The 25,724-nt window shown below is 40.8% G+C and overlaps 1 protein-coding gene across 2 annotated transcripts in view; it reads left to right on the forward strand.

Annotated features, from left to right (window-relative positions):
• Positions 1 to 25,724, forward strand: part of SLC25A21 (solute carrier family 25 member 21) — a 468,180-nt gene that overhangs the window by 391,133 nt on the left and 51,323 nt on the right. For both annotated transcript variants that reach the window (XM_040969566.1, XM_040969565.1), the window contains exon 4: positions 22,786 to 22,852. In XM_040969566.1, coding sequence (XP_040825500.1) covers positions 22,786 to 22,852 — 67 coding nt within the window. The remainder of the gene's footprint in view (positions 1 to 22,785; positions 22,853 to 25,724) is intronic.

Genomic DNA, 25,724 nt, shown 5'->3' on the forward strand with positions numbered 1-25,724 from the left:
TGTGGACAATTTTGCATTGCAACAGCATTCAAGTCTGTCAATTTTTGAATCTTTAAAAACAGGCTTATACTTAATATGTATTTCTGTGCAGTTTTGTAATTAATCTGGTCATTAATTTTACTGAATTAACAAATTATTGGTGCGTGAGGATTGAAAACAAGAAAAATCAATTGTTCCTTCACCACAGCATGTTCTTGGAACATCAGTAAAGAATCCCATCTGCACTTTGCTTCACACTCTCCATCCCCAAGTGCTGTTCGAATTTTTATTTAGAGCCTGTTTTGCCTTTATGATTAAACATTTGGAAGTGTTTGAATTTGGCTCTAAAGCAATGATAGCAGGTTAATGGCTTATCTGGCATATCCTTCCTTGAGTCATTTGTCCTGACACCTCAGTTGCAGCATCTCTTGAGCCCTTCCTCTAGCTCAGAATTGCTCAAGCTTCACAAGAAGCATTTCTTCGGGAGGAAGGCCAAAGGATGCCAAGAGAGACGGACAGGCAGCAACCAATCAAGACTGCCCGAACTTTCAAAAAAGAATCTTTTTTTCCACATCCTTGAGTACAGCTGGAGTGAGAGCTTTGCTCACAGACGAGAGCACAAGGCCTCAAGTCTCATTAAAATCTCCTCACTGGATTACAGATCCACAATCCTCCGGGGAGCTTTGTGCACCACGTAATGTTTCTCGCTTTGCATCTTCAATTATGCATCTTTGATTTAGCTGACAGATGTGAAGCAGTATGTATAGCCAGGCAATCCCCTGGTGGCCACACATGTGCACAGAGAGGCCATAGCATGCTGTCTTCCAGCTCCATCTGGCACCAGCTTCCAATCACTCAGAACCTTTCTTCTCCATCCACCTTCCCTCCCCAGGCCCCTTCCCTCCTCCACCCGGGCCCTGGCGTGGGCTGGATGGACACACTCGCTTTTACTAACGCCTCCTTCCCTTTGGCAAAATTCCCAATGCAAATGGGAGCAGTGTGCCAATCTGAAGGACCACCTCTTTTGTGATGGGATGGCACTACCTCAGCATTCCATCAAGCTTTTCAGTGGAGAAATCAGGCAAATTCTGGCTCCACCACAAGCTGTGGCTGCCAGGACTATATAGAGAAACATCTGGCTGGACAGTTGGAAGTGCTTGGCTCAATCCTGCCCTGCAGGAAATCCACCTTCAGTCCAGAGTCCAGAATCCACATATAGCATCAGCTCAACCTCTAGGGGGAGAGGGAGAGCTCTGAAGCTCTCACAGGAGATCTGGGTTGGTGGCTGCCCAGAATAGATGTGTTTCTAAGCCCTATGGGAGTCTGAGTTAGAGAAGGACCATCAATGACCACCACTGGAGGATGCAGACAGAGATGGAGGAGAGAAACCCAGCATGTATGTGAGCATGTATGTGTGTATGCACACACGCCAGGTTCACGGGAATGTTCTGTGTTCCACCATACACTTTGGGAATCCAATGTTCGTTTTCCGTAATGAATTCTTCTCAATAGCACACATCCCTTTCTTCCATGATTAGGGAACTCTCTCACTTACGGCTGGATGAAAATCGTCTGATGTCAGATTGTTCAAGGTTCAAAACTAAATGGAATTCTGCTTTGTTTCCTTTTCTTCTTTGTTACAGAATTGTAAATGTGTTTTTACGTTATTTTAGTTTCTCATTTGTTTTCCTGTCCTGTTTTCCTGACATTTCTAGTTTTCATTGTAAATATCCATTTTAAAGCTTAAAAAATTCACCAACATCCTTTTCCCACATGTTCTATGATTGTGTATTTCTATGAAAATTCTTGATATCTATAAAAAGGCACATAGAAACAATCACTGTATATAACACTAATACCTTTCCTAGTAGATTTAACATTTTCTTGATTATACTTTTCTCTTTTTTACCTCTTTTGGAGACTACCTTTCTCTAATTTTGTCATGCCACAACCTTATATTATTCTGAAATTCTTCTAAGTACCCACAGAGTATATGCTGTGTGGTGTGGCACAGGGGACAGGCCACTAGCTTCAGCATAAGAGGCCTGGGCTTCCATCCATCTCAATCACTTTCTCACTACGTGAAGATGACTAAGTTAGTTTTACTCTGCAAGACTTTGTTTTCCACAACTGCATATAAGGATGAAATAGGAGTATTCATGTTATGCAGCGCTCATCAAACGTATTTCCCTTCCCTTTTCCCCTTAAAAGGGAAAATTTTTGGAGCATATTTCTCCTTACACCACTTCCCTTTTCCTCCATAAACCATTAGGAAGTGGAGGAGTAGTAGACCTGTAGTCTGAAACCTGAAAGTCGCTGTAAAACCCAGAACAGATATCCCCATTCAGAGATTATCTGGCAGAATCCTCTTACTTGGGGCACCGGGCTTTTGTTCTATTCAGGCCCTCAGCTGAATGGACAAGGACCAACTACTTTGCTGAATCTATTGATGCAAAAGTTTTAAAGATTTTTGTTTAGTTAGTTGAAAGTCAGAGGGAGGCAGAGAGGAGACAAGGGAAGGAGAGAGTGAGAGAGACAAAGAAAGAGAGAGACTGAGAGAATCTTCCATTTGTTGATTCATTCTCCAGATGACCACAAGGGCAAAGGCTGGCCAGGCAAAAGCTAGGAACCAGTAACTTCATTCAGGTATCCTACATGGGCAGCAGGGGCCCAAACAATTGGGCCATCTTCTGCTTCTTTACCCAGATCATTAGCAGGGAACTGGATTCAAATTAGATTAGAAGTGGAGTAGCAAGGACATGAACCAGTACCCAACTGGAATGCCATCATCACCCCAAGTGGTTTTACCTACTATACCACAGTATCGGCCTCTTTAGTGTTAACTCTGCCTAAAACCGCCATCAGAGAATCATCCATATACTGTGTGATGAAATCTGTGGTCACCCTGTGACCAGTCATGCTGACATACGCAAATGCACGCACACATGTACACGTGTGTGTGTGCGCACACACAGGTCAATACAATTAGATGCAAGTGACCTGTAAATGGATTTCCCGCCTTCCCCCAACGTCCTTCATCCTTTCTCTCTGACACACACACATGGGAGAATCATTCAAAGACTGAATGAATGATCTAAAAGTTCTGGGATGTTGGCATCTAGAGGTGCCTTAATAGAAGCCAGTAACAACTTGGTGAGGACAGAGAGAGAAATTACACTTTGGAAAGGAGAACCAAAAAAAACCCAAAGTGTCCTTCCTAGTCCAGAGATTCGATTTAAATCTTCGATGTCTTCACAGTTTGTAATTACAATGGATTAAGTTCCTCTTGGGGAGAAGGATAAATCTAAGGAGCATGAAATATTTTTAAATTAATTTTTTGGACATCCCGAGAGACTATTGGTTTCTCCATACTCCTTACAAAAAAAGAAAAAAGGAGACGGAAGAGGAGGAGGAGAAAAGCAGAGTGAAGGCATATCAGCAGGGCCAGGCATTTGGTACAACAGGAAATATGTCTGTTGGGATGCCTAAGCCCATGCTGGAGTGCCTGGGTTCAAATCTAAGCCCCCCGTTGGTCCCAGCTCCCTGCTGATGCGCAATCCGGGAGGCAAGAGTGATAGCTCAAGTACCTGCTTCTCTGCAGCCCACCTGGCAGAGCTGGATGGAGCCCCCTATGCCTTTTCTGCTTCCTGGATGAGCAGCAGATTAAGAAAACATGGTAGCTGGTTCTCTCTTGCTTCTGCTCTTGCTATTTGACAAAAACCGAAACATTGTTTCCATTCCAATGGCTAAATGAGATGTACTGTTGATAATTAGTGCCAGGCGTAGGGTAAATGCTCAGCAAATACTTCATGATAATGAGTGTTTAGACCTGATCAGAGTAGCAAAAAATACAGCTCAAGGTTCAGAAACATAGAATTCTTGCAACAAGAGTCCAGACAGTTGGTAGCTTTGGTTGGAAGTGTAAGCATCAAGATTAATGGGTAATTCACGGGTCTTTTTCGTTCAAATAAGTAATCAGTCTAGCAGTTAAATTTGTAGCCATACTCCCTGTGCCATGCTGCTCCTGTAAATATCAGTCAACTATCAAATACAAGAGATGCTGGAGTTCTTTGTTGTTTGATTCCAGAAAGCTTAAGGGAAGTGTTTTCCTCCATCTGTCAGCTCAGTCGTAGGTACAGTTTTGCTTACTTGATAGCAGGAACTACTTCCTGTTGTACCTGTTGCTCAAAGTGCTTGACTGTTAGCAGGAGAGAAAAGTACCCTCATTTGAATCTTGTTCCAGTGTTTAAACAGTGAAAGCATGCTTTATGACAACCAAGATTTCTGTTAGTCTTGATAGACAGAGATGGGATGAAATATTAATCTCTTTGGAGAAGATCTTGGCAAGATAATAATCTGTTTTTGGCATGTGTCAGTGTTGTTCCTAAATAAATAGAAGAGGAAAGCTCTTAGAACAAAGCCCCTCCAACCCCGCAGCCTTCAGGGGATGCAACCTGCTGTCCCACTCAGTCAGGATGACTGGTGTCTTGTTCTCAGAGGCCAGAGCTAGCCCGTTAGGAAGCTTGGAACATATCTGCAACCAGCAGTCTTTGCCCCTGCTTCCCCTCACCACAGATGAGGATACTCTGAACTACAAGGTGGAGGTAAGTGAGGCTGTTCTCATGAAGTGCCTATGAGAATTGCTTGGCAAAGGTACTGAGTCCTTTGGCCTACTTCCCAGCAGTTAGACAGTAAGAACAGCCTAATAGAAAGTTTTTTTTTTCTATTTTTCAAAGCATAGTCACTAGGCCTTTTGCCTCAGAATTAACAATGTTGTTAAAAATGCAAATTCCTAAACTTCCCCACAGACTTACCAAATCAGAATCTCTGGAAGTAAGCCCAAGAATGTTATTGTTTTAGAAAGGGAATATAAACTTTTTACAAAGCTCCCTCAAGTTTTGTTGGCTGCGATGAAGTTGTATGTTCCTGTCTCATAGGATTTCCAGCCAGGAGAATCGGACCAGCTGATTGACCAATCGTACAAGGGCTGGAGAGTGCTCCCATTTTCCAAGAACGTGGCCTCAGGGTGTGCACATTACAATTAAGTTATTTTAGCTTGGAAATGGATGGGGCAGTAAAAATGAATGGCAAAAAAAAAAAAGTCGTTGTTAAACTTGACAGGACAATAATTCTCATGAAGATGTAGCTTCCTCGTTGCAACTTGTTAAAACATACTCATGCTCATCAACTCAACCACTCAAAACTTTTGTTACTGTCCATTTTGGTGGCATTGCCATGGCACTAAAGAAACCAGAAATAATTGGCATTTGATAGGAAAGTGAAAGAAATGAATTTTAAAATAGTTCAAACTGCCAGAAACAATTTTCAACTGATGATACCATCAGCCTTGGTCAACAGTAACATAACGTATTGCTGTTTTTATTCAACAAATACTGAGCACCTACTCTATGTCAGATCCTGCACTTGGCCCTGGAATACATCAGTAAAAAATATAGATGTAAGTCCCTCCAATGTCCACATGAAGCTGATACCTAGAGAACAGTGAAGAGTCAATAAAATAAGCAGGTGAACTCTAAAATGTTTAGAGGGTAAGTTCTGAAACAGAGGGAGCAGCTGTTTGGCATAGTGGCTAAAACCTTGTTAGGGATGTTCCATGTCAAAGTGCCTGGGTTTGAGTCCTGACTGCATTCCCAACTCCAGCTTCCTGCTGATGCACACCCTGAAAGGCAATGGTGATGATCCTTGCCATTCATCTAGGAGACCAAGATCTAGGTCCCACTCCTGGCTTGGGTCTAGCCAAGCCCTGGCCATTGCAGCCATTTGAGCAGTGAAGCAACAGATGGGAGATCAAAAAGTCTCTCTGCTTTTTCTCTCTCACACACATACAAATAAATAAATGAATAAATAAATAAACTTTTTAAAAAGGAACAATGAAACAAGCACAGAGGAGAAATAAAGCTTAAATGCAAATGTTGCAATTTTTCAACAGAGAAGAGGTGAGGTCGTGACTTAATAAAAGTAGTGTTTGTGCAAAGCCATGAAGGAGATGAGCAGTAACTCCCAGGGATATGTGAGGGAGAGAATGTCAGGCAAGGCACAGCAAGCATAGAGGCACTGTAGTTAGAGTGTGCCTGGTCTCAAGGATCAAGAAGAAAACCAGTAGGATTGAAGGGTAATGAACCGGGGAAAGAATAATAGGAAATAGGGGAAAGGTAGAACCCAGTAGGGCAGGGTAGGGTGGAAACAGAGTGCCTGGGTCCTCTAAAGGGATTTTGGTTTTACTCTGAGAGAGATGGGAAGATGTTGGTAGATTGAGAGCAGAGAAGTGACCTGATTTCCTTTTTATTTCAGTGGCACCAATGTGCACAGCACTGAGAATAGATGTCAGGGAAATGCAGTAGAGAACTACTCTAAAGTTTCAAGTGAGCTATGATCAGGTCTTGGGCCAGAGCAATGGAAATGAACAAGTGATTCAAGTTACTCTGGTCTGAGTAACTAGGAGGGTGGGGCTGTCCCTGAATGACTTAGAGAATATTCTGGGTGGGGCAACTCTGTGGAAGGAAATTCAGAGTTCAATGTGAACACGCTGGTGATCTCTGCCAGTAGATTAGAGGCACTGGAGGTGTGTGACAGTTACCAGCATATGGGGATTGGAAGTCACAGAAGTAGATGGAAGCAACAGGGATAGGCAGACACGATCCAGAAATGAAGTCTTAGAGTTGTATGCTCTGTTGTTTTTCAAGAATTTTGAATCGTACCTAATTATCCAGCTGGTGATATTTTTTTAGGATGTTCCCTGAAGGAGCTAGGTAGGGGAATAGCTGTAGGTCGTTTGGTGATCATAAATGTAACATGAAGTCAAGAATTTGTCAAGGTATTCTCAAAGACTGCACGCACCCTGCAGTCCATGAAGTGCGTAGAGGCTTTGCCTCATTTGCCTTATGTTTTGGTGAGCTGTAGAGAAGGACCAGATACTGAAAAAACTGATGTAGGGGACTGTGATTGGCAAAGGTGGCTCCAAAACTTGGTCCAGCCCTTCATGTATTCACAGCTAGCAGAGGTCTTTACCAGCCAGAGGGCCACAGTCAAGGAAGGAACATGAGGATGGGGAGACAGGCCAGGTTTCCCAGGGGACTTGCCCTTCAGCACTTTCCCTGAGGACCTAGAAATCAGAGCTTGCCTTTCAAAATCTCAGGTTGGGAGTCAAGTACACCTGAGCCCATCATTGCTTACTGTTTGGCTCCTGGGAAAGTTGCTTAACTTCTATGAGTCTATCTTTGCTTTTCAGTAATTCTAAAAGAATATAATATTTAAATTTCACATAAAAATGAAATTGGATAAAAATTGTTAAATGCTTTATGTGATCGCTATTTGTGTTCCTAACATTTCCCTCAATAATCTAAACTCCAAGATGTTATAGAATTTTTCTTTATGTTCTAATTTAGTGAGATGAAAGTTTACTAAAATCAGGCTAGTACATACAATATACATACAATATACCCTAGTACATACAATATACCCTAGTACATACAATATACCCTAATGCAAGATTTGGTTCTTTAACACGGTTTGAACATTTGTAGAGTTGCACTTCACTCTGATACCACGAGGGGGCACCACAAGGAACTACTATTGTAATGCACTATCACTGGTGGTCATAGTTAATACACTTCTGAACATAATTGCTACTTTGGGAGTAGCCCACTTAGTGTGTTTGGCATGTAACATATTTGGCCTCAAACATGTATATAGTAGTTGTAGCATATCAGGGTGTGAATTCTTTGAGCACCGGTTCACATATTAAGAAAGGTTCCATTTCTGAAGAATGGATCAGAATTCTCAAGTTTCCTGCCCCAGATAAACTCATACATAACGCAGCTAGATCAGGTGAGTCGATCAGGCAACTTGCAGCAGTGTGGTGACTCATTTCCATAAGCACTTGCTTGCAGAGCCGGCATAGGCAGCATCTCTATTCCAGCAGTAATGTCTTGGAATTAATTTGCTCACCTTTTGTTCCAAGTATTTATCACGATGAATAAACAGCTGACATTTAGTTGAGCCAAAATTCAAGGCCAAAGACTATGACTGCAGAGCCCACACTCATATTCCGTTATTGACACGTAGCAGTGAATTAATTCTGACTACCAGAAGGTAATGGTAAAGTTGAGAAGTGATCTTTGTCTCTCAAATAGTTTATAGCATGGATTAAATATGATAATCATGTTAACTGATTTATTATTATTTATGTGGATGTTTCCACCAATCTTCAGCTGTCTGGGGCATAGATACAGAAATTATGGAACAAGTTTTCAGTCTTTTGAGTGAAAAAAAAAAAGACTAAAGAAAGTCTCTGGAGTATAAATGGTCCACTAAAAGAAGCTATGAGAAACAATTGCATCACGAAAACATTATACCAATAAGCAGCTTTGTACAATATGTTTTGGCAGAGGTGTAGATGGGTGGTTGACTTACAGAGTTGTGATCAGAGTGGTATGACTGTGAGGTGACACAGCAATCAAATATATGTGCAAAGTATGTTTCTTCCCTTAATTTCTAAAATGCAGCCAGTTTTTTGTTTGTTTGTTTCTTCTCTCAGGGTCATTTTAAAAGCATTACCAGTGGTATATACATACAATGGAATACTACTCAGCTATTTTTTTAAAAGTATGAAATCTTGTCTTTTGCAACATGCAACTGGAGGCCAGTAGGCTAGTGAAATAAACCAGTCTCCAAAAAAGACAAATATCATATCTTTTTCCTGATTTATGATAACTAATATGGAGTACAAAAATGTAATGTATATAAGTGAAATAGACATTTTGAGATTTGATTATTATCTATAGCCCTTGTCTGTCTCTTGAGAAACAGTGGTTTTTCTGCTTACTACTTACTCAATTCTTTATTTTAGTGAAGGGTTGAAAAAACTGAAAATATGTCACTGTACAAATTAAAATAAGAAAAAGGAGAAAAGAGTGTGGGAAGGAAAGAGAGAAGAGTAAGGTAGAAATCATAATTATGCTCTTAAAAGTTACATATAAAATACATACATTTAGATCCCTTTTGTAAATAAAAAGTAAAATATGTATATAGAAGTCATTCACACTACTAGTGTGGATACTGAATCATGGCCGTGTGTATCATTGTCATATGTGTATGACATATGTGTATAAATGTATATATAATAACTAACTCACATGAACTGAGCGTGAACACCTAACAAATCAGTGAAAGGTGTTTTATCACTAAGAAATCAGGAGCTTAAAACTGACATTGTTCCACAGTTAATAAAACTGTATTTTTTAGTGGTATTCTGGTAGAATACTGAAATATATGAAGGGGTTTTAAAAAGGCTTATATATATGTGTGTAAGTGTATAACATAAGTTCATAAAGGTAATATAAATATTACTGTATGTCAGGTCTTTTCAATTTTTTATTTATTTTCATATTAAAGAGGGAGCCAGCATTATAGTGTAGCAGGTAAACCTTGCATTGCTTGCAATGCCAGGATCACATATGGGCACTAGTTCTGCTGCTCCACTTCTGATTGAGCTCCCTGCTAATGCACTTGGGGAAAGAGTGGATGATGGCCCAAGCACTTGGACCCCTGCACATACGTGGAAGACCTGGATAAAGCTCCTGGCTCCCGGCCTTGGCCTGCTGGCCTTTGTAGCCACTTGGGAGTAAACTAGTACATGAAAGATCACTCCCTCTGTCTCTCCTCCTGTCTCTATAGCTCTAACTTACAAATCAATCAATCTAAAAAAAATTTTTTTAATGGTGAAAAGACAGAGAGAGACAAAGACAGTGAGATCTTCTTCCCTCTGTTGGTTCATTCTCCATATGCCCAGGACTGCCAAAACTGGGTCACACCCTGGCAAAGAACCCAGAATTCAATCTATGTCTCCCATGAGGGTGACAGACACCCAGGTGTTGGAGCCATCATCTGCAGCCACCCATTCTGTGCATCGGCAGAAAGCTGAATTCAAAGTGAAGGAGCTGTGGCTTGGCCTTGGCTGAGGCACTTCAATATGGGATGGGTCCATGGCTTCATCATAGCGATGAATGCCCATCCCCAAAGGCAGATTCCTGATAGAAGATACAAGCAGGTAAAATATCAATGTTATGTCAGAGAAACATTCTTGAAGCAAATAAATATTTTTAATCAATTTGGGGCCATGGGACTACTTATCAACATTTATCCCTACAAAAATGTTCAGGCTAGGCTTAGGCTATGCATATTGAAGAATGAGTGAGTGAATAAATAAATGGTAGTTACTTCATGGATGGGAAGGACAGTAATTCAACAGAGGAGTTGAGAAAAAAGAGAGCTGATGAGAAGGTGAGAGTGACCAGAATGGAGTAGGGAATTTCCTGCTCAGGACTTGTTTAACAAAGAGCTGGCAGGTGAGGAGTTTTTTAACTCTTTGATCAGATCAGCTTAGCTGATTGGGGTAGTTGTTGGATCTTTATGAGCCCTTTTCTTCATAGGTGAAGTATCAGTAAACGGCTGTCCCTGAATAATTCTAACTGAAGTGTGTGCATCTTTATGAACCAGCTCTTATTGTGTAGTCAGATGTAAGTCTGTCTACTTACAGATTAATAGGGCAGTTAACATCTGCAATTTAGCAATTGTTGATCCTGTTAGTTGTTTTTTAGATATTGTCTTCACTTTTTCTTTCCTTTGCATTTTCCATCAGAGTTCTGGTTCTTATATCATGCTGTCTTCCTTCAGCTGAACTGAACAACATGTTTAATGAGTAAAGCCCCTGCCAACTTTCCAGGGATTGGAGCCATGGACCTACCTCCTAAATGATACTGACAACCAATTTTTTGTGTCTTAGAAAATCAAAGTTGCAGTTTATTTTAGATACATCAACAATGCTTAAATGTTGTGGTAACATCATACTGAAAATTCAATTTAGAATGTATATTCAGGAACGTTTTAAAGAATTTCTTCATATGGCATATAATGAAAGTGGCAATATTTGAGTAACAAACGCATCCAAGGACCATATGCAGACACTTAATTCAATTAATTCTGAGTAATGAATTAGAAAAAAACCACATGTTTGGACCTGAAGTCCTGATATGAGTTGAGATTTGTTAGTTTTATGTTGCACTTCCTTTCATTCTTTCTGCTGCTTTTTAAAGAAAGAACTATGTCCTTTTTGTCTTTTTGAATCGTGTTTCCCCTTGTTTGAAAACTGCACTCGGTTTCCTTTTCCCCTTTGCCTAAATAAAAATGGCCCAAAGATGCCTGCAATTTTGTGAGCTTCAGAGTGGAAATTCCACATAACAGAGCCATGAAACCCCACTCTTTCCTTTGGATCCTGTGAAGTGCTAAGACACGTGGAGTGCAAACGATGTCAGAATGACGCCCTGAAGGTGAGAATGCTGCCTGGGGATGTGCAATGCACACAGCAATGCAAGCGGTGAACTCATAACCTAGGGCTGAGCCTCCGCCCTCATTGTTTTAATTACAGAGCCACAGCATGTGGGTAAGAAACCTGGGTTTGACAGCAGCAGAAGAAAGAGGATATCGTATGCCTTCAATCAGTTTTGTATTAGGAGATCCTTAAAGGGAAAATTATGTGAAAGAAAGAAGAGGGAAGAAAACAACAAACTAGCAAGATCCCTATTTCAATATAATTTAGAGAAAATGACTGATTTGGGCTAGTCATGTTGCCAGAAGAGATGACTCAAGGCTTCCAAACAAGAAATGGAAATCAAGAGGATGCCTAAAGCCTGAAAGAAGGACAAATTGTGAAGGTATGATTGACCGTAAGGCTTGAAAATCAACTGTACCGAAGATGAGCTTGGCTCGCTGCCCAGAACAGAGCTGAATGGTGATGTTCATGTAGCTCCTGACGGTTGAAACGAAATAAAATGTAGTAATTGTGCTCTGTCAGGTGTACAGACGTGTTAATGCCTTCCAATTTCCCCAACTGGGGATCTGGTGTCACTTGCCCTGTCGCTCGCATCTCATGCTTCATGGGTGAGTGTTGTCACTGCCCTGGATGCTTGCTGAATGCCAGCTTCCTGGCAAAGAAAGAGACTCCAGGTGAAAGCACCGTTCTCAGGCCACATGTGAGACTGGTGCAGGTGGCTGGGAGATGGCTTTTCGGCCTGGAAATCATTTCCTTTGGTGACATTTTCAGACTCAGCCAACGTACGCCTCTATCCTAGCCTTCGCTGCGTGTTGACGGCTGGGCTTGGGTTATCAGTCTCAGCGATTTGGGTTTCAAGACAGGTCTCCTCCAAAAATGAACAAAAGCCTTACTTTCCATGGCCAGTAGATTTGAGCATTGACAGTTTCCTCTCAGGAAGAAATACATTGCAAATCATAGTTTCTTTAGACAGGATTCATTTGGTCATGAATTCATCAATTGAGAGTTACGCTAACTTTCCTGGCAGACAGCAGGTTTTGATCCACTCTAAAGGTCAATTGGTGAAGAAGCCTCCCTGTTGTTCTTTCTCATTGGGGGCTACACAAAACTGCTGTGTGCTTCCCTCTAACAGCAAAAATCTGCCCATAGGGCTGGCATTGTGGCAAAGTGGGCTAAGCCCCTGAATGCAATGCCAGAACCGCAATGGGCTGCAGTTCTAGTCCCAACTGTCAGCTTCCCATCCAGCTCTCTGCTAATATGTCTGGGAAAGCAGTGGAAAATGGTCCAAGTGTTTGGTCCTCTGCTACCCATTAAGAAGAACCCAAATGAAGCTTCTGGCTTCAGCCTGGCTCAGCCCTGGCTGTTGTGGCCAGTTCAGGCGTGAACCAGTGGATGGAAGATTTCTGTCTCTCTGAGTGTGTGTGTCTTTCTCTCTCTCTTATAACTCTGTCTTCCAAATAAATAAGGTGGTCTTTTTTTAAAAAGTGGAAACACCTACAGAATAACTTAGCAATTTCTGAAAGTTCTTACCCAGAGTATTGGAGCAGCCCAATTCAACAGTTCAGAAGGTTTCCTAGCAAACATTTTCTAAAATCAAAACCAATAAGGGGAGGAAAAAAGGAAGACAGACTGGACATGCAACTTTTTCAGTTCTTTTTAGTTTCTTTACCTGAGTCAGCTGTTGAGAATGTTAAATCCTTCCCTGTCTACCCGCCATTTACCAGAAAGTCTTCAGATTTCAGTAGCTAACTTAAAGCAAGTAACATTCAGTCATCCAAATGAACTAAAGCTGTTGCTATGTATACAATATTTAATTAGGGATCTACCTAACCATCTGGCCTGTATATTTGTCTAAAATTCAGACCTTACCACAGAGCAACCTAAAGCTTAATCTTACTGATGAGAAATAGCAAGGCATCAAGTTGGACTTGGCTATACCTGAGCCACGGAGCTTAGACATAGCTAGAACTTGCAGGAAATTCCTTGTTTTCATTCAATAAGCACTTTTTATTGGTTCTTTTAGGACCTTGTAGCAATCTACATGTTAAATAGTTTCAGATTTTAGGAGGGAGACATGCCTTGAGGTATGGTGGTTTAGGTTACTGCTTGCAGCGTGGCATCCTATAGCTTCCAATCCAGCTTCCTCACTAACTTGACTAGGAAGACAGTGGGTAACGGCCACTTGTTATGTGTTCCTGCTACCCATTTGAGAGACTAGGATGAAGTTGTCCTAACTCAGACCTGGCTGTGGCAGCCATCTGTGTAATTAAGCAGTGGATCTCTCTTTCTCTTTCTCTGATGCTCTGCCTTCTAAATATACCTTTTTTTTAAAAAAAGATTTATTCTATTTTTATTGGGAAGTCAGATATGAAGAGAGACAGGAAGATCTTCCGTCCTCTGATTCACTCTGCAAGAGGCTACAACGGCCAGAGCTGAACTGATCTGAAGCCAGGAAGCTGGAGTCCAGAGCCTGAAACCTCTTCCAGGTCTCCCACATGGGTGCAGGATCCCAAGGCTTTGGGCCATCCTCGATTGCTTTCCCAGGTCACCCGCAGGGAGCAGGAAAGGAAGTGGGACTGCCCAGATTAGAACCTGCACCCATATGGGATCCTGGCACATAGAAGGCAAGGACTTTAGCCAGGAGGCCACGGCACCAGGTCCCCAAATAAATATCTTTTAAAAATAAATAAAAGCTGAGAGTGGAGAGAAATGGAGATGATATTATTTTTGTGGCATTTGGCACAAATAAGCTGTGTTTGAGCTCTGTCTTTGAGTAGAACACGTGCAATGTAGTTTTTGATCTTCATTTTATAATTGTACGTAAGTAATACAAAGCCTGTTCTGGTTATACAATTAAAAACAAATGTGATGCAATGTTGTCGTGCTCCGTGTCCACTTAGGTTCATGAACAATAACTCTCATTAGTTTCTGAGCCCTCGAGATTTGATGACTTGGAGACCTGTTATCCCATCCTCATAGTTGTTGGATGACTTTGGTTTGCAAGCTTCTCCACATTCCAGCAGTGGTATGGAGTTTGCTTGTGAGTAATCATACTAATAGTATAAGATTTAAGTGTATGGTGATCTTCCTGCAAGAAAATAAGTCCAAACTATATTTAAATGCTTTTTACAGTGTCCTTCAAGACACTTTGCTTGGTATTCAACACTTAGCTTCAATATTTATGATTTAAAATTACTGCTTCAGAGTGTTTTCAGAGAAGGAAGTGCTAAACATTTATTTGCATCAAAGTTCTTTGAACTAAAAGTAAACAGAAGACTTCATGACAAGCAGCTCATTTGGGAGTTTGAATTTCCTATAATGGGAGACCTGGAGTGGTATGCTAGAACTGGTTAATTGGAAAGTCCAACAATATCATCAAGGTTCAGGTCCTCTGAATCCCAGCTTAGCTGTGATACACAGCCATGTTTGTAGCTAGGACACTATTGGGAAAAGAAGAGAAACTTTTCTTCCCATGTGCATTTTCCCCTGGGACTACAAATTCTAAGGCTTCCAGTGTATGTCCCTGCTGGTCCTGTGAGCTAGGTTTAGGTTTATGACCATGTCTAACCCATCCACCAACAAAAGAACGGGACCTCCATGATTGCCTTGAGCAATTCTGCTTCATCCCATGGGCTGGAAAAGAACTGTCCTCCCTGACCCAGAGGAAAGGGTGAGAAGGATAAACCTGTCAGGTCAGTAATCAGCGATGCTCTCTACTAACATCCTGGGTAATTTGAGTGTTTTGTCATATTACTGATGTATGCTTTATATTTTTTCAATAGCTGCAGAATTATCCTGATGTAACTCTTGAATGCAAAACTTTATCGCAGAGGAAAAAGCATGCATAGCTTGTGCCTACTTTATAAAAATTATTGTGATAAAAACCAAATACAGATTGGCTTCATTGGATACTCAAAAGCTTTTACAAAAATTATGTTAGAGCAGTTCTGTAAGTTAATTTTTCACAATGTTTTAAAACAGAATTGACTGGCAATCCATATAGAGAACTAATTTGTAATTGCTTTTTCTCTATTTCTTCCTAAAATAAAATATGACAAGATATTGCTACAACACCAAAAAAGTTGGCAGGAATTTTTGTTTACATAATTTTATTTGCAGAAATACCACCAAGCTGTATAGTTTCGTGGTCAGTGGCATGGACTATGAATGAATAAAAATCTTAAGTCCCTGATCCCAGTTTGGTGTGATGTAATAATAATTATAATAATAAGACAGCATACTTTCTTCCAAGGATTCTTGTGAATGTTGAATGAGATGATTAAGTACATGTATGCCTAAGTGTATTGCTTCTTAAATGGACAAATAAAACAATACACAGTAGCCTAGTGGCAAGTCCTTGTCTTGCATACACTGGGATCCCATATTGGTGCTAGTTCTAATCCCGGCAGCCCCGCTTCCCATCCAGCTCCCTGCTTGTGGCCTAGGAAAGCATACAAGGATGGCCCAAAGCTTTGGGATCCTGCACCCACATGAGAGCCTGGAAGAGGCTCCAGGCTCCAGGCTCTCGGCTCCAGGTTCCAGGTTCCTGGTTCTGGCTTTGGATCGGCACAGCTCCAGCCATTGCAGCTGCTAGGAGAGTGAATCAACAGATGGAAGATCTTCCTGTCTCTTCTCCTCTCAATATATCTGACTTTCCAATGAAAAATAAAATGAATCTTTTTAAAAAAGAAATTTTGGTTATTTTTACTTACAGTAACAGTATTGAAAGTTCATAAACATGCAAGTTAATATCTTCCTACACAGGAGAGAAAAAAAATCAAACTCACACCTTTTACAAGTAACAACCTCGAGAAATAAAATATAAGGATGACTCTGCAGTTCATACTAAAATTTCCTAAGAGATCCTTGGATGGCTCCTGTGCCTTTTCCAAAGATTTCTCTTACTGGCTTCATGCAGATGGAAATACAAGCAGAGGGATGCTCTACTGATGTGTCAGGGAAAAGACCTGCCATTATGTGCCAAAACCATGCAGACTCTACTGCCCACTAGGAAAAAAAGATGAAGTATGTTCATACAGTTGTCACTAATCTCTTCTGTTCCTTATCTTCCTGGTAAGCTATGTGATCAGATCAGCAAGCCAAATGATATGAGAGCTGAATGAATAGCACATGTGGATCTAAAATTAAGTACCTTGTAACTTATAGACAACAGACTCGAATCAGCATTAGACAGTAGCAAAACTATAAAGACATACAGGGGGAATCAAGAGCCTGACAACCTTTTAAGAGGAGGTCATATGCACAGAGCAAGGGGGGACCCCAGAGTGGAGCAGGTGAACAGGAGGCTTGTATCCCAACCCTGCAGACTCCCAGATCCTCACCAAGGACTATCAGTATGGGCACCAAGGACTGTATCCCAACTGGCAAGGAGACCACAGGGAATAGGAGTGCCTTCGGAGGTCGAGCACTCTGAGGCCATCCGCTTCTGCTTGAATCTCCCACATGGGATAGAAGTAGCCCAGATCCTTCCTCACAGTATCTAGTATCATCAGAACAACAGCCAGGAACCCTGAGCGGTCCTCAGAAACAGAAAAACAGTATACTTCCTTCGGGAATAGGGAGGGGAACTTTCTCTGGTTCTTACATAATTCCAACTTTGGATCCCCACCCTCTCTTGCAATGACCATCAGGTTTGCCCCGGAACCCCCCCCCCCCCCCAAATTAGATTGATAGACAGAGAACAACAAGAAAAGCTCAGTACCAGACAGGAAACGGTTAGCTTGGACTCACATATACCTTACTAGGTAGGACACAAAGATAAGTTACTCCTCACTAGGGTAGTGAAGATTTCTCTGCACGCTCCTCCTATAACAGTTCTGCACCTCAACTGTTGATAATTGCCCTGTTAGAGTTATAAGCCAGGATGAACTATCCCAAAATCCACCAAGTTCAGTAAAAATTATGCTTCAGCACTACAAACTACTAAATACAAAAATACAAAAATGAAAATAGACGCGAGACAGCTGAATAGTCCCCTATGGTCATTTTAAGGTGTATAGCAGCCAGTTGTGTATATACTAAAATTGAAATGTTAATGAAGTAATCACAGGATGTGGTGAAGCACTTGCATTTTCTAACGTATTGGTCACTCAATACCATGTCAATTAACTCCATAAGATTGTAAACCGTTGGTGATGTTATGTTGTGGCTTTTAATGGGTTGGGATGATATTCTGCCATCTCTGTCTTCAGACCAGAGATGGTCTCCCCAAGAAACTGTTGAGTTTGTCTGGACACTATGCAGTGTACATGCTTGCAATGAAAGAATTATGACTGGATTTGAACTATAATGCTGCAGTAAGGTGGAGGAGTCCACCATGGGGGAAGGATATGGGGATGGGTTGAGGGAATCCCAGAGCCTATGAAACTGTGTCATAAAATAAAATGTGATTAAAAAAAAAAGTTAAGTTCCTGGGCAAAAAATAATAATATATATTCCCTTCATAAAATGTAATGATTCTGGGCCCGGCGCGGTGGTGCAAGTGGTTAAGGTCCTCGCCTTGCACACCTGGGATCCCATATGGGCGCCGGTTCTAATCCCGGCAGCCCCGCTTCCCATCCAGCTCCCTGCCTGTGGCCCGGGAAGGCAGTCTAGCACGGCCCAAAGCTTTGGGACCCTGCACCCACGTGGGAGGCCCGGAAGAGGCTCCTGGCTTCGGATTGGCATAGCATCAGCCGTTGTGCTCACTTGGGGAGTAAATCATCGGATGGAAGATCTTCCTGTCTGTCTCTCCTCTCTGTATATCCGCCTTTCCAATAAAAATAAATCTTAAAAAAAATGTAATGATTCCTTTTAGGCTTTTAAATCTGTATGTCTTATTTTTGCAGTAATTATCAACTCATAGAAATAGCTCATGAACTTGAGCCTGTGCCCATATTCCTTAGCCTGATTTTTGTTTATGGCTGTTCTGACTGGCCCAGCACTAAATGTTAACTGACAAAACTCTCCTTCAATGAGTGTGTGATGTCTGGATTCTTCAGCCACCACTTGAGCTGATAGGCCATGAGGTTTACCTCCTGAATCTAGGACCCTGGGTGGTAAACAACTCAAATTTATTTAAACAAACAAAAAAATCTCTGGAAATGTTACTGAACATCTCATAAAATCAAAAGCAGAAGTAAATCTCACTGTTCAAGAGGGGTTGAGATGTAACAAAGCTTGATGAAACCTTGGAACAGAGTCATACTTACAGCAAGAGAATTTTTCTTTTTCTTCTGTGTCTCCCTGAATAGTAGTCTCCTCTTTGTCATTGAAGACTGACTCCAAACTAAAGAAAAGAAGGTGACCGTTGATAAGCAAGCCTTACATCCCAGAACTTTATCTGCACAAAGATTGACCTTTGTGATCCCAACTCCAAGACCTTGGAGAAAACTCTTATAGGTCTGTCTTAGATCAGCAGTTTTTCTTGAAATAAAATTATGTACAAAGAAATTAAATATCATTTTTAACCTTTTATTCCAAAAATTCCTGCCTACAAGAAGTGTTGCACTATACTAATAATGGTTACAGTGTAAATGAAAAGGAGGGCCTCAGTGCAATGGCTCAATGGCTAAATCCTCCCCTTGCATCTGCTGAAATCTCATATGGGTGCAGGTTCATGACCCAGCTGTACCACTTCCATCCACCTCCCTACTTGTGGTTTAAGAAAGCACTAGAAGATGGTCCAAAGCCTTTTGACTCTGCACCCACATGGAAGACCCAAAAAAACTGCTGGCTCATGGCTTTGGATTGGCTCAGCTCCAGCTGTTGAGGCATTTGTGGAATAAACCAGTGGGTAGAAGGTTTTTCTCTCTGTCTCTCCTTCTCTCTGTGAATCTGCCTTTCCAAGATAGATAGACAGATAGATAGATAGATCAATCCTTAAAGAAAGAAGAGAAAAGTGGGTATAATGGTTCTCAGCAGAATTGGCCCTGACCTGACCGCTCCTTAGATGGGCACACCAAGAAGACAATGCAAGGGGGAGATGGTTGTTGATTCTCATGCTAATAAAGCCTGCCTGACAATGACCCCTGCTAATTTTCCTTTAAAACTGTGCAATGTGTGTTACAGAGCTCAGAACGGTGAGGTTGGAGGGCCAGGCCAGGGAAGGGTAGGATGGTGCCACCTGAAGCATCTCCAGCAGGGAGCGGAGGGATCCAGACCTCTCAGCTTTTTCAAATTGGATCATTATGCTTCTCCCAGCTGCCTCCAGCCTCTCCTACCTTACCCCTCATTTTTATATTATTGCCATCACTTTTACAATTAAGATCTTCTGTGCTGCTTATAAGATCTCATTCCTCTTCTGCACAAGCAGTGCTAGACTGTTGAAAAAATCTCAAGGAAGTAAGAATTCATCTATTCAAAAAGCATATTTGTGTGCCCCTAGCTCCTTTGTATAGTATAACATAAAGGTTGAAACAGATGAAACTTAAGAGCAGTGAGGACTGTCCATTGCTGGGGACAGTTCATCTCTAGAAAAGTACCTTCCCAAGCATGAATGTGATCACCAAACTGAATTTCCAAAGAGAAACTCACCAATTGTCAGGACAGTCCATTTCCTCCTCAGACTCTTCTATTGGAAACACTACCTGTGTTAAGCTCCACGTTAGCCAAAAATGTGTCTTTCCTGGCCGCTTCCAACTACTGATTTCAGTCTTACTACCTGGAAACAAATAGAAAAATCTATCATCTTTTCTACATGTTTGCTTTTCAAGAATGCCATCATGTTCATTTCCTAATATAGTCTTTCTTCTCCAGACTAAGCAGCTACTATTCCCCTGCATATTCCCCTAACTGTTCTCCATAATATAAGAATTCAATGCCCTCTATCAAACTGTATGCAATATTTTAAAATTTTTATTTATTTAAGTGTTCTACCTGTTTCTTTTCCCCATAGCCAGGCATAAGTCCCTAGGTATGGAAAGATCAGCTCCAAAAGATGAGAACAAACAACTATTTCAGAAACTTCTGTTTCAGAAAATCAAATTTATCTTTTCTGAAGAGCAAACCTATAACACTCTTATGCTGAAAATTTTATAATAATGAATTTATAATGAAATTTAAATAAGCTTTTTTTGGTCAAAAATCTAGAAGAAATCCATGTTGCTTAAGAATTTCTGGCATTAATGGCTCAAATTGGAACAGAAAGTGGGTGGGGAGAATTCACTAATTCCCATAGCACTCCAAATCACGTGCCTACTTTCCTTCCTAATCAGAATGATGAAATGATCCAGTAAATAGTCGAGCATAGTGGGTGGCATAACCTGTACTTAAGTAGTTCTGGTTATATACACAGAGAAAGGACTCCGGACTGAGTCCTAGTGGCACTCTGTCATCAAGCAGAGAGAATCAGAAGTTCCAAGACAAGCCCTCAGCACCCTTCACTGAAAGGAGCTGTGTAGCTATATAGCTGTGTAATTCAGTGAATGAGGAGGAGCAAGGCTCACCATGTTGGATTGGGTAACATAGTGGGTTGGTCTGAGCAAACTGTTCACATCCCACTCAAGAAGCACAGCTAGGGGCACAGCACAATAGCCTAGTGCCAAATCCTTGCTTTGCGTGTGCCGGGATCCCATATGGATGCAGGTTCATGTCCCAACTGCTCCACTTCCCATCCAGCTCCCTGCTTGTGGCCTAGGAAAGCAATCAAGCATGGTCCAAAGCCTTTGGGATCCATGTGGGAGACCTAGAGGAAGCTCCTGCCTCCTGGCTTCAGATGGGCTCAAGTCTGGCTGTTGCAGCCACTGGGGAATTGAACCAATGGGCAATGGAATATTTTTCTCTCTTTCTCTCTGTAAATATGCCTTTCCAATAAAAATAAATAAACATTTTTAAAAAGAAGAAGAAGAAGTACAGCTAGAAGCAAACCTAATGAAGCCCAAAGGAAGATGTGTTAGATGTGTATCCTAAAATGGAATTGAGTTGAGCTCTGCCTTTATCTATATGCATTCATACATATATCAGGGAAAATGAGAACTTCAGAAAATGATACAGGACTACTTACTTTTACTCATATAGCTTTAAATTTAAAATAAGATTGTGGCATAGATAAGGGATCTTCAGAAAAATTCAGAAAATCCATATTATAAAATCTAAATGGATTTCAAAGGCATTTGCATCAAAATAAACATTAAATTAAAAAAAAATTTAGAATCAGACAGAATCTTCCTAGTGCAGATTTACTCCCCCAGGTGCCCTTCAACACCTGGGACTAGGCCAAGCCTAAGCCAGGACCCCATAACTCACTCCAAGTCTCTTACATGGATGGCAGGGAACCAAGTGCTTGAGCTGTTACTTGCTACTTCCCATTAGCAGGAAGCTCAAATTAGAAGTGAGATGGGACTCAAACCTAGGCATTTTGATAAGGTTATCGAGCAGTGTATCGATCACTACACAACACACTGGCCCCTAACTTGATCTTTGACTCCTTTTTATGAATTTTTGAGTCACCTTCATACGTAAGTTTTTGGAAAAAGGATCAGAATTGTGGTTTTTCTAGTTAAACCACCACCAGTGACACCAGCTTCTAATATGGGTCCCATTCAAGTCCCAGCTACTCCATTTCAAATCCAGCTCCCTGTTAATGCTACTCAGAAAGCGATGAAAGATATTCCAAGCAATTGAGTGGAAGACCCAGATGGAATTTCAGGATCCTGGTTTTGGCCTGGCCCAACCACTGCCACGGCAGCCATTTGGGAAATGAACTAGTGGATGGAAGATCACTCTTCCTCTCTTTCTCTGTAACAGTGTTTCAAGTAAAATAAATAAATCTTTAATAATGAAAGATTGCAGAACAAAGGAACTTAACTTTTGCATCCTGAAGTATAATATGTAGTGAACGTTGGTAAATCTAATCACAAACATGTGCTGCTCGTTCTCATTTTTCTTCCTAAACAATGTCTGAATACAAGACCATGGCCCCTCAACACTGGCAAAAAGTAACATTTCCTGTGAGCCTGCGTATCATACAAGGGACCTGACATTCCTTCTGTCAGCAATGTGTATCCATAGAACTGACCCTCTCCCTCCATCAAAGAAGTGAAGAAAGTATGACTAATTTAGGTTAGAGCTGAAAGCCCCAACACTATCATCACAGAGGTTGTTACTTTCCTAGAACTGGAGACTTGGTCCTTTGTTCTCAGGGAGGTTCAGTCTGGTGGGCTTAAGTGCAACTCTGACCTGCTTCTGCTACCACAAGGGAAGGATGCAGATTGCAGACAGCATGAAGCCATCCGTCCTGCAACAAACCTGACTTCTTGCAGTGAGGATGGCCAACTACAAACCTCATCTATGAGGTGCCTCATGGTCACGAGGGCAACATATAGGTGATTCCAGTCACAGCAGCATTTATTCACATTCTGAATATCATAATAACTTAGAATTCATGTCTCTACTTAGTAATCAAACCAAAGAAAAGTTTCATGCTGTATATATTAAATCTTTCTTTTCTCCAATAGGTTGTTTGGTTTTTACAAGGGAATTCTACCACCCATCTTGGCTGAAACACCAAAAAGAGCAGTGAAGGTAAGTGGGGGTGTCTTCTCACCAAGAGATAATAGGATGCAGTCAAATCTTCTGTATCAAATATCTCACTACTAATTCTTGGATGTTCCTATGAATTAAACAGAAAACATAAAGAAGTTTTGACTTATTTGAGAGGCGAAGGGAGAGCAAGAGAGAGGGAAAACTCTCTCACTCATTGGTTCTCTACTCAAAAGCCCACAATGGCTGGTAGTAAGCCAGGTGCAAGTCAGGAGCCAGGAGCGACATCCAGATCTCCCATGAGGAGGCAGGAACCTAATTACTCAAGCCATCACTACTGCCTCCCAGGATCTGTATTAGCAAGAACCTAGAACTGGCAGTAGAGCTGGGGCTCAAACCCAGATGTTCCAATATGGAGTGTGGGTATCTTAACTGCTAAGCCCTCCCCAAACATTAAAGATTTTAATACAGAAATCATGGCATAATTTTCATTTTCATTATACTTTCGTCAGTCTCTCAAATATATATGTTGGTTTTTAGTTTTTTTTTTTTTTCAGGTAAAAGCAACCCTTTCTAATGGGGAAATTATACAGAAAACACAGTGGTAAATGAAAATCATGTAATCAAACCACAGCAGCCACAAAATAGCTTGGACCTTTCCTCAAAGCAATTCAGAAATTTTCCTTCAGTGCAGTAATTATTAAGTAAAGAGAGAGGGAAGAAAGAAGAAACACACATACACACAGAGAAAAGCCCTTTTGGCCTAAATTATTCCCATTTTATGAACAGAGTGAACTAAAGCACTATATTTCTTCATATCTGATTCTTATATAGTACATTTATTGGCTTGCCCACTTCATTTTTTTTCCTTTATTCTCCTCTTAAAATTTTGTGTTCTGGTTCTTATAAAATTATTACTTCCACTACCCTGATTTCTTTTGCTTCACCCACATAACTGTGGAGGTTTATGTACTACTTATATTATCTGAAAACAAACAGGGAGATCTGGCAGAACCTCCAGTGGCCAAAAAACTAAACCTGATCTTTGCATATTCACTCAGAGGAAAGTCCCTGCTACAGTGATTCTCATTGCCATTGCCCCTCCCATATCATTGACATCACTGAGTATGCCTTTGTCTTTCCATAAAAATGATAACATTGGGGCTAGCAATGTAGTGTAACAGGTAAAGCCACCACCTGCAGTGGTTGTAATCCATAAGGATGTCAGTTAAATCCCAGCTGCTCTGCTTACTATCCAGCTTCTTGCTATTGCATCTGGGAAAGTGGCACAGGATGGCCCCAGCCCTTGGGCCCTTCATCCTTATGGAGACCCAGAAGTTCCAGGCTCCTTGCTTTGGCCTGGCACAGTCTTGTCCTTTGCAGCCATTTGGGAAGGGAACTAACAAGTGGAACATCTCTCCCTCTGTCTCTTCTTTCTCTCTACCTTTCAAATAAATTCTTTTTTTTTTAAGTGAGAACTAGGGGCAAACATTTAGCCTAGTGTTTGAGACTGGTAATAACACCCGTGTCCTGCATCAGTGTGCCTGAGTTTAGTAACTGGTTCCAGCGCTTGACTCCAGCTTCCTGCTAAGGCATAACCTGGTTCAAGTAATTAGGTTTCTGCCACCCAGATGGAAACATAAATTGTTCTGGCTCCTGGCGTTAGCCCTAGCTGAGGGTGCTTGAAGCACCCATCAAATGAGAGCTAGTTCCTTCCTTCCTTCCTTTTCTTCCTTCCTTTTCTTCCTTTTCTGTTTCTCAAGCAAACCAATAAATATTTTTTAAAAATTGAAAATATAATTTCTTTAGAAAAGATAACATAAGCTTAAAATAATGACTTTGATTCCAACTAACAACATAAAACATTGTTCAAATATATTATGTTTGTTTTCCCCGTAGTCATGAAAGGCAAAAAGGAAGAGCTTGTGTGCTTTAATTCAGCAAGTCTTGAGGGTGACTGTGCCAAAAAAAATTATGATAAAATAACCAACAGATATATACAAACTTCAAACTTTTGCATTATGTCAGAATAATAAGCAAATAAAATTTAATTCAGGTCTAGAATTCAGAAAACCAAAACTTTAAAGCACAGTTTCTCTGTCAATCCATCCTCTTTGTTGCTATAGTTTTTGTGATTTTTTTTTTAATATTATTACCTCGACACAAATTTCATTATATGGTTCTGAATCACAGTAGAGAATCTGGAAAAAGTTCACCAACGTACACAAAAAAGCTGAATTGAATTACGCAATGGCTTCACTTGATAAAAGATTGCCCAAGTAAACAAACAGAACACAGTTCCTGTTCAGAAGGAAAGTTGCCATGTCTCCATGGAATAATATATTCATTTGTTCAGTGTTTTATGTATAAATAAAGAAAATTATAATTAGAGTTTTTCCTGGAATATTTTCCCTTAATACTGTACGTTAGAGACAATTTAAACTTTAAGAGGATTAAGGTTTATCAACACTGAACAATCTTTCACAGAAACAAAAAAGTGGGTTTTACAAAACTGGGTTAGTCTATACTTTAAAACAAAATAAAACAAAAAGGCAGTGCTTGCTGCCAGACAATGGTTAACAGATGAACTTTTGGGCAACTGGATATGGCGTATGTGTCCCAGACATCTTGTTTCAAGTAGATTTTTTTACCTTCAAATTATTGAGACATATGGTAAGTACACTAGCTTTTTAAGTATAACTTGCAGTTAAGTGTATCTTTGCCATATGGATTGCACTAGTTTTTCAACACAATTTATGAAAGCATTCATTTTATAGATATTTATATTAGGATTTGTGAGGAAAGCAATCACCTGATTGTAACGATTTCATACATCATAAACTGCTTCGCTGTATGTCATCAAAGTTTACCTCAGAAAAAACCGTTTGGGGACTCTGTGTGTCTGTGTCTGTAT

This window comes from Ochotona curzoniae, unplaced genomic scaffold (assembly GCF_017591425.1).
Source record: "Ochotona curzoniae isolate NIBS_2020 unplaced genomic scaffold, NIBS_Ocur_1.0 scaffold_4701, whole genome shotgun sequence".
Classification (NCBI taxonomy): domain Eukaryota; kingdom Metazoa; phylum Chordata; class Mammalia; order Lagomorpha; family Ochotonidae; genus Ochotona; species Ochotona curzoniae.